Source organism: Apaloderma vittatum, unplaced genomic scaffold (assembly GCF_000703405.1).
Source record: "Apaloderma vittatum isolate BGI_N311 unplaced genomic scaffold, ASM70340v1 scaffold39, whole genome shotgun sequence".
Lineage (NCBI taxonomy): Eukaryota > Metazoa > Chordata > Aves > Trogoniformes > Trogonidae > Apaloderma > Apaloderma vittatum.
The window spans coordinates 149,139-161,598 of NW_009733306.1; the positions used below are offsets into that span (position 1 = coordinate 149,139).

At 41.5% G+C, this 12,460-nt stretch overlaps 1 protein-coding gene across 1 annotated transcript in view; it reads left to right on the forward strand.

Annotated features, from left to right (window-relative positions):
* The window catches only part of SGCD (sarcoglycan, delta (35kDa dystrophin-associated glycoprotein)), a 190,483-nt gene that overhangs the window by 136,447 nt on the left and 41,576 nt on the right, over positions 1-12,460 (forward strand). Inside the window, exons 4-5 of the mRNA XM_009875809.1 lie at positions 6,802-6,889; positions 9,042-9,161. Of these exons, the coding sequence (XP_009874111.1) occupies positions 6,802-6,889; positions 9,042-9,161 (208 nt within the window). The remainder of the gene's footprint in view (positions 1-6,801; positions 6,890-9,041; positions 9,162-12,460) is intronic.

Consider the following 12,460-nt stretch of genomic DNA (forward strand, 5'->3'; position numbering starts at 1 on the left):
GGAGATTCACCATAACTAAGATAGGCCGAGGCAAAAATAAGCTTATCACAGATCCCCAATACCACTGCTACAACACCTCCTATAGACAAGGGCCAAATCGGTGCGAGCTGCTGCTGAGCCACACCTGGGATGTGGTATTTCTGCAGAAGAATTCAAGTCAATTGAAACGGTTAGCGAGTACTTAGTTGACTTTTACTGGAAGTGGTAATCAGTGTGCTGAGAACCTAGGACTGCTGTTCTCCTGTTTAAGAGCATCACAGTTTGTCGAGTCCTGTTTAGTTTTTACAAGGGAGAGCCATTCCCCAGTGATGCAGAGTTAATCGCCAGCGGGCGTTTGAACGACTCTGGTGTAACACCTTTGGGTGAACTCTGAGTGCAGTGAAGTGCTTCTTGAAGCATTTTCAGAATTATTTGGTCATTTTAGAAGTTGTGCTATTCTCTTCCTTTCAGCTGTTGTCCGAGGGTGTCTTGCTGAGCACACTTAACAAACTGGATTTTATTCAAATCCAGTGATGCTCAATTCGGTCCTGCCAGTACAGAGAGTTTTGTGAATGTGCAGCAGCCATCAGATGTTACAAATCCAGGTTTCTCACCCCCTTGGATACTGAATAGAACTCCAGCATGCACGGTTACATTTTATTTTTGTGCATATGTCTAACGGTTTCATCATGTCATCTGTGGTTTTCTTCTTATTATAATTCAATGAAGTGAAAAAGGAAAAAGAATAGCAAAGAAGTCGAGGCAGGTGTAATGTCTCTGAGAATTTTTTGGTGTTGTTTTTAATGTGTAATCAAATTTTCAGAAGATTCTCAGCTGCAAAACAGCTTATTAGGCATCGTGAAGAAGCAGCTATTCCCTCGAAGCACTGTATTCATGAGATTTTTACAGGTATTCTTCTTAAAGAGAAGCCCCTAGATTGCCAGAAAAAAAAAAGTCACTTTGAAAGTTACAAACCCCCTTGGGTAGCCCTCAAAAACCGGTTATTTAGACCTTGTATCACAGACCTACCCTCTGTGCACTTTAAAAAGAGGAGTCAGAGATGCAAATTGCTTTAATAGCCAATTTATCTTTTGTTTGTAGTTTTTTATTAAATAAATTTAAAGAAAAGCCATAAAAGAGGGGATGTTTGTGGTATTAGATGTAGAACTTCAACATGTGCACTATGTATGCTGTTAAAATACATCATATGGGGTGAGACCACAGCGTTTTCTGAGTTTACATGTTAGTGTAAAATGTATCTTTCTGCAAAGGTGACTCTACCTTGTTTGGATAGAAGAAGGAACTGGCGTTCTTTTGTTTTAAGGATTTGAATGCTTAATAAAATGTCAGAAGTTGGAACACAGCAGTTAATGGTATATTTATGGCCCTGAGTGCCAGGTGCAGGTCAGGGCTGTCTCAGCTCCGTTAGTGAACCAGGTTATGTGACCTGGGCACATTGTATTTGTGAAAAGAGTTTGTTTTCTGGAAGAAGAGGATGCCAGTTGCATTTTATTATCTCTGCATTGGTCCTATAGCGTTCTTCCTAAAACCGATCAACTTGACACAAGTATAGCACATAAAAAGTGTGTTCAAATAATATTAAGGAATGTTTTCAATCTAGCACCTAGGGGTTTTGCTACATGACTTTAAATTTTTGTGCCAGAAGGCTTCTGGGCAAAATCCTGTTCTTGCTGTGGGGAACTAGATCAGAAACAGGGGGAACAGTTACTGGGTTTATAGAAACAGGAATGGTTTACTTGCAAGTTTGGCCTGAAGTCTAGGTTTTCTGTTGATGTAGGTGACAGTCAGGCTGCTCTTCCAAGTGGAATCTTAGGATGGGATTCACAAGTTTGTCTTCTCCTCAGCCAAAGGTAGATGCTGTTCAGTGTTTCATCTCTTTGCTTTTCAGGAGGTGTTCAATGTCTGTACAATGTTCTGGTGAGAATTGCTGTGATACACTGCTCCATGACAACCTGGGTTATGTTTTAATATTTTAATTTTTCCCATTACTTTGTCAAGCCTACTAGAAGTTCACCATTTCCGTTATTTCAACAAGCTTCGCTTGTACCTACTATGTGAAGTCTTTGAATCCACAGAATCAAATCAAAGCTACTCCTTTTGACCATCCAAATTACAAACACACCGACTGTGATGCATTATTTTTAAATTGCCTTTTAAAATTTAGAAGTATTTCCCATTATTTTTGATAATTCCCCATAATGGTCTAAGGACATCTGTTAAAGTATAGAAATTCCATAAACATAGCACTTCTTAGGATTGCTTCAGCAGCAAATTAAAGTTCTCTGTCAAAGTGCTTTTTCTGTTTTAATCACTGTTCTAGGAGTTTTTAGCATCTTTTCCAAAATGAGGGAAAGGCAGGCAGATAGTGAGCTGTTAGGGCTTGTTTTGCCGTGTGTTTATCCTAGCAAACAATCAGTCAATACCTTTTGTGAACTCTTCTATGTTTTTACTGGATACCTCACGGCTTAGTGAGGAAAGGAGCTATACTGTTTTGACATACATTTTTCACATTCTTTGTTCTGCAGCTTGTCCAACGTTTTCGTATGTTGAGTAGCTGTGGCAATTTCTTTGTGTGTCTGCAAACATTTGCATTATTGTTAAGCCGTTGGGTCTACTAATGAGGAGCTGGAGTGGGAGGCAGAATGATGTATTTACTATGTAGGATTCCCTGCAGAGCTGAATAGTAGCTTCGTGGGGGCCTGTAAGTAGACAACCAGCCCGGAGCGTCCTTAAAAGAGCCCCAGAAATAGAGCCACAGCCCGGAGCAGAGTGGGATCTTCCACCAGGGGAGGTTCAGGTTGGATATTAGGAGGAATTTCTTTACAGAAAGGTTGTCAGGCACTGGTACAGGTTGCCCAGGGAGGTGGTTGAGTTGCCATCCCTGGATGTGTTTAAGAGATGGGTGAATGTTGTGCTGAGGGACGTGGGTTAGTGGTGTTGATAGGGCTGGGACAAAGGCTGGACTCAACGATCTGGAAGATCTCTTCCAACCAAAAACTGTTCTATAGTCTATGATCAGTGTCCTGCAAGGAAAATGCTTGAAATAAAACTGAAGCAAACAGGAAGACATGCAGAAGGGAAAAAAAATGCATCCTATTCCCATCGATGTCTCTACCTCAGTTTCTCCAGCAAAACGATCAAAGGAACCACTGGAAAGAAACAAAAATAGTGTCAGAAAAGGGGTGGTCACTGGTTTAATCTGCAGAGTTGCATGGGAAGTTAAATCAAAGGCTGTAGTCCAGTGCAGTGCCGCGGGATGGCTCTGATGGACGTGAGCTGGGACGCTGCTAACACAGCACAGTTAACAGAGGCTTGTGTTAAAGGAGGGTGAAGTCATAACAGCCAGGTCTGGGCACAAAGAGCAAGTCCCTGGCACCAAGCGGGTTGGGAACAGCATCTCCTCCTGCAAAGGGAGGTGTGGAGAAAGTGTTGTTATGTTTGTGATGGGAGGAAGAAGAACAAATGACAGAGGAAGAGATTTCTCAGTACAACCGATAGAATGCAGGCAGTGAAATGTGTCGGGTTATTGTGTGATCGGCAGTATCAGATGCATTTTATCTCAAATATACTTTTATGAAGAATTGAGTTGAACCTTGTGGAGAGAAACAGGTAGACAAAGAGAAAATGTTTATTTTCCATTCTTTTCTGAACCCGAAAGAATACTTAATGCAATTTTCCATTCAATTCTATTTTCTACACATCAGTTCCAAGAGTAAAGTATATTTATTTCTTTAATATTATTTATCTGGAGTGATTCGGAACTGGACTGTTGCATATTATACTTCAAAAATGTAGTGTGTCTCATACCTACAGTGTTACAATTAGTCAGACATGCTTATTTATTGCATGCTGATATCTAACTCTAGGTCTATCAAGTGTTATGGCAGTTTATGAGAGTATTACTTCACTACATAATTATTTTTATTGTGGTGACGATGCCATATGGATCTAGATTTTCACTTGCTCATGTGCATCAGAATACTTAATTTTGTGTCATGCTAACATGGAAGTTAAGTGAAAGGTTTTGTCTTTTCACTTATAGTTTCTAACTGGTTTAAGACTTTTTTAGTGCTTTAATTTTTTTTTCTGTGTGATTGAAGGAAGTTGGCACCATCACCCAGCTTGCAACAGAGGAAACATTTTTTTAAATATTCAGTGTGTAAAAGATGTCAATGTTGTTACCTTTGTAAACAGAAAATGATGGACAGAAAATCTGTAGAATTTTCAGCAAAAGGGAGTATTTCTTTCAGCTCTTTTTCATTTCTTAATGGAAGAAGAATTATGGAAATGAGAGCAGGCATTGCATTAAGTGCTTGAAATGTTCCTTCCCTGCAGACCAATAAAAACATAACTCTTCCATTAGGGAAATTTAGTTTTTTGAAGGCTGCATGAATCTGAGCCCTGAATCAGTGAATGAGATGACTGTGCTGGGGTAAGCACTTCAAGGTCTGATTATGTATTTTAAGTCTTTCGTAGGTGGATACCAGCTCTTAGCTTGTCTTGTAAGACTTATTTGGAGCAACTTCTATGACTCTTTTTATATTAACTACTTGGCTTATCTCGTAGTACTTGGGTAGTGCATTCTCCTGTTACGCAGATCAGTAAAAGAGTTGCAGAGCCATGAGGATTGAATAGTTTTTCCTGCTTGATTTTTGGTTCCTTTTCAGAACACTAGCTACTTGCATAGCACCATGAACTGAAGTCAGACAGTGCAAGTCAAAAATGTGACCTCTCTGTGCTTCATGTGGTGTGTTTATAGTGATTATAGTCTCGCCTGTGATTGTAGATCATGCAGATTGTAGATATCTGCCTTTAAAATAACCTTCATGTTTAAGTGTGAGATAAAAATGCAGCAGGAAACTGCTGTCTCTGGGGGTGTTCAGATTAGGTCCCTGATCAGGGTTGTGAAGAATTAATACCAGAGCAAGTGGGTGTTGAAGCGGAGTCATCAGGTTTTTTCTGTGCTGTTAACCATAATGTAGTCATCCACGTTATTGTTTAGGTTCTAGAAGCTCACAAATAAAAATTAATATTAAAAAATCAAAATAATTACCAGTCATTACCATTGCTCTTTACTTCTAACTTATTAATCATATTTCAGTTTCCTATACTGTATTACTTGAGCTGTCAAATATATCACAGAGGTATATAAGGGTGATTTGTTCTCTTTATGAGGAGGGAGAGACACCAGGAGCTTCTTAAACTTGTTCAAGGTCTGGAAATTATTGTTGAATTCTTTTATTATTTTTATTTAGTTGTGAATAGTCTGAATGTAGTCATAATGGTCTAGTTATAATTGTTCAAATAAATCCTGTTTCCCCATTTTTTGCTGAAGGGCTGATCCTGTGGGTGTGCACAGCACAAATAGTTAAGGCAACATATGTCATTATTACGAATATTTGGTCACATGTGGAGCTGGGTTTTGGGGTTGGTGGTTTTTTTGAGGTTTGTATTCTGCAAACACTGCTGGAAATTGTTTACCCATCAGTAGAAGGGTTCTTAAAGCTCCAGTTCATCACACGACTCCCAGGAGTGCATTCCTGTGCTCCTGTTATGTTTTATATGCAGACAACCTTGTACTTCTGCCATGATCCAGAAAAATGGCATCCATGCAAATATTAGTTATGTTCTTTATAAATTCAGGAAGCAAGGAGAAAACATGCTCGATGTACACAATCCTCTATCCCCATCCTGATTATTCATTCCTGATGGAAAGATTTTGAAACACTGGAAAAATACTCCGTTGGAGGAAGCACGTGGACATCAAGTTTTCAACTCCTCACTGATTTTCCTGCTATTTTATCCCCTCCACTGATCCTATGGCTTAGTTATTTGATGTATTTAGTCAGCTGCCCGCTTTAGACATGAAGAGATACTGGCAGTGAATTTCCACCTTGCACAGCAGATTTTTGATTGAAGTTGGGGTCACCCTGTGCTAGTGCCGTAGGTGGCTAATAGCCCGTGAGAAACCAGCCGTGTGGACTGGGGCTGCCTGTAGAAAACACGAGTTCCCAGGTGTCTTGAATGTGTTTGCACACAGAAGGAGCCAGATGGTTATCTCTGTGGGTTTTCCTTGGCTTCACTCTGCAGGAGAAATACCTGAGATGAATGCTGCCAGGTAGCTGTGTGGCTCCTGTGCTTTAACAGCTGCTCTATCTCTTCCCTCAAAGGTATATTTCAAGCACAAAAATGAAAAATGGGTAGAAATCTGTATGGTCAAATCGTGTATCTCCAGACCCAGTGGGATGGGTCTGGTCCCAGGTTGGCATCCCAGTCTGGAACGTGGTAGTGATACGAGCCAGATGGTTCGTAAGTGCTTTGAGATCAAAGGCACTTTCTACATGTTAATAAGATTTTCTCTTTTGCAGCCTTTGGGCATGGCTCAACTCCTTTGGCCCTGTCGTGGGCAGCCACAGTCACCCAGTGGAGTCATCTCCGGCTCTGTGAGATATATTGCAGATTTGACTGCTGCAGTCAGCCACCCTCCCAAAACACTGTGACCTTCGGGAAGCTTAGGTCAGGTCCTATATCACCTGCACATTTTAAAATAATGGATTGGTTGGCTTACACAGGCAATAAAGCTCAAGGCTAGTCTCTGGGACATTTTCTGGGCCAAACAGAGGTGTGGACTATGGTTTTATCCTGGACAATAACAGTGAATGCAGGGTCTGCACCTCAACCACACGCCCAAGCTTGAGGCCATTGCCAGCAGGCGTTAGGCAAAGGTCCAGGGGTCTCAAGGAGGCTGGTGCTGGGCAGCTGTCCTCATCTCACATGCTGGTTCTCATGATCTCATTCCAGGGCAACCCACTGTACTTCCAGTCTGCCAGAAATGTGACAGTGAACATCCTCAATGAGAAGACTAAAGTCCTTACTCGCCTTGTAACAGGTAAGGAGGAGGAAAGGCTGTGTGGGAGAATGAAGGAGGGATGAAAGCGGGTCTGTTGTGGGATGCTGCATTGGCTTTAGACAGCACACAGGAGGAGAGCCCAGGTGTCTTGTGAAGTACAAATGAAAACTTTGCTCCGCTTTGTAGAGGCAAAGCTGGAGACATGAAAGCTGTTCTGGAGAAGCAGCTGGCTGAGGCAGCTGGCTGGTGCTTTCTGGTAACGAAGCAGACCATTGTTTTCATTTTAAACCCAATCCAGAGACAGAAAGGTTAGTTATACATCTTGAGGGTCAAGAAGAACATATGCAGGCTGACATTTCTGTTGTAACAGGCACAGACTTTCCTGAGACGCTTTTAACTTGTCTGAGATCTTGGGTACTCTGCAGATTAACTGTGGCTGGGTTGGGACGCTTTGCAATTTAGAGCTCTCTCTGATGAAGAACGTTCTCATGTTCCCAAGCATGAGTGTGTTTGATGGGGAAACGGGTGTTTTGTAAATCCCCAGTGTACAGCAGCCTTTGAATGTATGCATGGTAATTTGGGTTGAAAGAGCCTAGTGCATGTGGTAACATATAATATATATGATATAGGATAGATATTTATTTGTTGAGATTTATCATGGGACCAGGGGAAGTATTGCTGTGTAGCAGAGCCAATAATCCATAAACACATTGTTTCTACATGAGACCAGGTTGTTTGGTTTGCTCGGCCTCTAGTCACAGTATTAAATAATTAAATATGCAGCTTTAGTAAGCAAAGATTTCAGCAGCATGCATGAAAATTGCCTGAAGGAAGGAATAAATTCAACCTCAACCTCCCTGATTCTCACATTCAGAATGAACATGTTCAGTTTGTTGGTTCTCCATATTTTCATATTTGATTCACTTATGTGTTACAAGAGCTTGGGAGGATGCGGTCAGTGATGTCTCCCGATGTGGTATCTGGGTTAATTGATCTGATTTCTGCATTTGTCAGCAGCTTTGGTTTCAGAGCAGAGCGAAGATGTGGTCCTGTGTAGTGCATGCTGCAGTGTGGAGCAGGGAGGCGGTTAATTAGCAAGATACAAATCATAGAATGTCTTAGGTTGGAAGGGACCTTAGAGATCATCTAATCCAACCTCCCTGCCTACTGGATTTTCTCAGTATGGCTGCAAGATTTAGAAGTGTTTCCAGGGATCTTAGCATAGCCTCACTTTTCTGTAGTGCAAGCCTTGCACAATTCTTTGTGTGCCCTGTGACAAAAAAATTGGCCTGCACAGGCAAACATGGGTATACATGAAGTTAGAAACTACATATCAGCAAAATACTGTCTCTCAGGTCTTATTTTTCTTGTCTTCTGAGAAATGAGACTGGTCATGAAGATGGCCAGAAATAATGCAAAATCCAGTCACCTGCCACGTGCAGCGGCAGTTTCCAGTGACTGAGTTGCGGGGGGCTGTTAGGTGGTGATTCATTCCAAATTCAGCCTGCGTTGGTAACCAGGGGCTCTGCTCTTCGTAGCCTTTGAGCCACAGACCTGCACAGCATTGCTATTCAGGCAGTTGATGTTTACCAGGCTCCACAACAAAAGGCATTGCCAGAGGCTTTCCAGCACCACCGTGCACAAGAGCCTGCAGGAGAAGCAGGAAAATTGGAATGAGAGCCACGAAGGAAAGTTTTACTGGCCTAAAAACTTTCTGAGACATGAGCAAGACTGCCATTGTCTTGGCGTGCACATGCTTAAAATGGTCTAAAAGAAAACATTTGCTCCTGTCGTGATGGTTGTCTTTTTTTTTCCCTTCTTTATATTGAACTGTGCATGACACTGGTATTATTTTAATCCAGGTGTATTTAACAGGCAGAAAACCAAGAATCTTTTACACTGCAGTGTCAGTTCGAGCTAAATGGAGTCAGGAGCTCTTGATGCCTCTTAGAGCTGCACCAATACTCTCAGAGCATGGCTGGGTATTGTCAATGCTATGTCACATGTGTGTGTGTCTTTTTTTTCTAATGGGAGGTCACCCTCTGAAAAGCTGTTTGATGTGTCAGATGCAGGTTGTATCTGCGGAGCTATTAGGGTGATCTCAGCAGATGGGTTTGTTAAATGTATGAAGCTACTGTGTGTTTTTCTTAGGCTTTTCACTAAATGGTTGTGCTAAATCTCTTCTCTCTAGGTCCCCAAGCAGTGGAAGCACACAGCCAAAAATTTGAGGTGAAAACCCTCTCTGGAAAATTGCTGTTTTCTGCAGATGACAATGAAGTGGTGGTTGGAGCAGAGAGATTGAGAGTTTTAGGTAAAGATTATTCACTAAATCACTGGTATAATATGTGCCTCTTCAAATTTAAGTGTAGTTTTGCCTGACTTCCCTTCATGCTTGTGGAAAGCTTCTTTTGAAGTTAGTGCCTTCCTTTTGCTGTCTTTTGCTTTGAATCTTCCTGAAGCAGATAACAGCCAGGAGTTTCAATCTGAGGGGTTTCTTAATTTACACAATGTGTTATTTCCCCTCCAGAGAAAACCTCCCCTGGAAGTGGTTGGTCTGGCTCAGTGGTTGGTCTGGCTTTAAAACCAGCTTTGGAGACTGAACCACTTCATCTCTTGGGTCTGGGGTGAAGGACAATGAGCGATCGCTCTAAGGATGCTTCCATGGCTGCTCTCACTGCGTGGGGAAACCTCAGGCTTCATGTTTTTCATTGCCCCACTTTCACCAGCTCCTCCTCTATTCTAACACTGAGGAGGAGACCTGCAGTGAAAAAAGTCAACATGAATTAGGACCCCACGTTAATCCTCTGGAGAGTTTGGTGGCTTTTATAGTAGCTGTCTTTCCTTAGCCACATCCAAGAGCATGTTGTGCATCTCTGAGCCACCTTCAGCTACGTTGTAGGTAGTGTTAAGTGTCCTGTGCATGGGAGGAGAGGCCAATCTTACCAGTGCCACCACTTCCCCATTTGCCTTTCGAGACATGGGGTAGCTTGAGCTCTCCTTCTGCCTGTGCCTCCCCAGCTGTCCTGCCCGTGAGGCTTTGCATCAGTAGCTCCTAAGAAAAACTGGGGATACCCTTTGGGTTTGGAGAGTTGGGGTTGTTTATTGTTTGGGTATTTATTTATTTATTTATTTACTAATTAGATAAAAGAAAGAGTTACAGTAATTGTAAAATTTTAAAATGTATTGGATAGTTATATGAAATTACCTCTTGGGAACTTGAATTCTCTTGCTCTCCAGTTCGATCTGTGCACTTTGGTTAGTCTGAGATTTGCTCGTGGATGTTTTCATACAGGACTGGACTGGCTAGTTCACTGCTGTCAGCAGTTAGTCACGTAGTAGTGTCACGGGTCTCTGTGAGTGCACTGATACCTGTGTTCTGTTAGCTTGAGCTAGGGGCATCTGTTCACTCCAAATTGTTCCTTGCTTCTCTGGTAAGCTCCTAAAAACAGGAAGATCAATGAAGGAGCTTGGATGATATATCGTATTTTTAATTATTATTTCTACATATTACATACTGCGTTATCATGAGTGCCTCAGAGTCTAACCGTCATGAATAGGACCTTGTACTCAATCCTTCACATTTTTTGTTACCTGATGTCATGCCGTCCTAGGTGGTTCCAGTTTGAGGTCAGGCCAAGGTGTAGCTCTTTGCAGGTCACTCTTGTTACATACTGGACTAGTTCGGTCACCACCTATACAAAGTTAGTTGAGTTTTATAGGATAAATGTTGAACATCAGTAAATCAACAGTATCTTTTTTAGCTTGAACCTTTGAAAAGGACCATTCAAAATTCTTGCAGTGTTACAGAGCTGGAGAGCATTTGTCACAATCCATGTTCTACCATAAATCTACCTTTGCACTGCACCCTTCAGAGCTAATTAATTGTACAGTCCTTGTACAACAATTTTTAAGTGTTTTCTTGGAGACCTTAAATGAGAGAGATATATATCATTGATTCTCAACAAAAAATATAGAAACTTCTCCTTACAAGTTGTGAGTATTCCTTTTCAGATTACATACTTTAAAAAAATATTGCTTTTTATTTACTTTGTGCTTTGGAGAAGCCAGCAATTATTTTTCATAGTTACTTTGAGTTTCTGCCTTATTTTAGTTTCCAGAATAAACAGCATCAAAAATACTGCTAACCACTGCGGTGCACTTTAATTTTTATCTGCAACTGAGTGTTTCTCTGTATTTATTTGGCCTATGCAGATCTGTCAGAAAAGGTAGAATGATATTACTGGTGATGCTATGTGGCAAGTATTTCAATGACCTTGAGCTGAAGTGCTTTCAGAGTTCATAATTGGCTTTGTTTTTCTCCAGCTTTGCTTCCTGAATCTAATTTTATCTCCAAAAGTGTTTGCCATGGCTGTTAGCCATGCTGGGAAGTGTTACACCATATGCTCATATTTCTTCCAGTGTTTTTGTCTGCACTTGAGACTAGTCCAACGTGTAGTACACAGAAAAATTTATTTGATCATTTTTTGTGGTGTTTGGGATCTCAGGTGCTGTTGGTATGTGTCTGCTGACACGTGTCTGCACTATGTAAATAATCCCAACTTGTTCTTGTTGCTGAACACATACCTGTTACAGAAGGAAATGTACATCTGCAATCTGGCATGAAAGTCATCTCACAGAGATTAGAGCGTCAGTTATTGGGCTTGTGGCTAGCTTGTAATCTTGCTAATGATAATTTCTTTATTCCTTTGTACATTCTTCAGTTTATTCTGAAAGTTTGTTCTACAAAGTAACGCTGAAGCTTGTCATGAGAAAAGAGGTGATTTCCTGTTTTGAAATGGGCTCTGGTCTGGGTAGCTAAACAATTTTTCAACATTAGCAAGGCATTAAAAAAAAAGAGAGGAATACACAGAATTATGGTTAAAAAGCAAATACAAGTAGGACATGCGCTGCGTTTGACGGTGCTTCAAAAAATTGCACAGCATGGGTAGTACAGATTACCAAATGAAAGCACTTTTTATTTTAGTTTGTATTTTGGGGATTTATTTTTGTTTTATTACCGTTAAAGGACACAGAAAGATGGAGTTTTTCCCTTCTGCTTTTCACACATGATGTGATTTACAGTAGTACAACAATTTTATTTGATTTGGTAAATCCAGTCAAACCTGTTGTCTTAGGAGAGCTTGGAGGGAGCTTCTGTTTGAGGACAAGGGCAGCTCTCTGAGCCTTTTGGCCGTGGTCAGCTCTGATAACAGCTACACAACATTTTCCAGACTCAAGCACGAGTTCCCTCTGCCTTGCTCGGAGCCAGCCCAGAGCTCAGCAGCTGCAGTGGTCCAGATGACTCAGAAGGAGCTCATGTTTGCCCTCAAAAAGTCATGTAGAAACTGAGCCTAATGCCAAATCTGCTCTGCCCTTTTTGTTCCAGTGCCTGCAGTTACCCAGCCACTCTGTGGTTGGGTCGGATGGCAGCACATCCTCGCTGTTAGCACCCCTTTCTTTTACAAGCTTCACTCCTGCAGTATTTGAGCACCTCATGGTCTTAGAAAAGACACTGCAGCAAACTCTGGAGTCGTTCTCATTCCTCAGAGCCGCGACTCTGGTTTTGCAAGGTTTAGCTTTTGGAGGCAAAATCCACCACTTCTCTGCCTG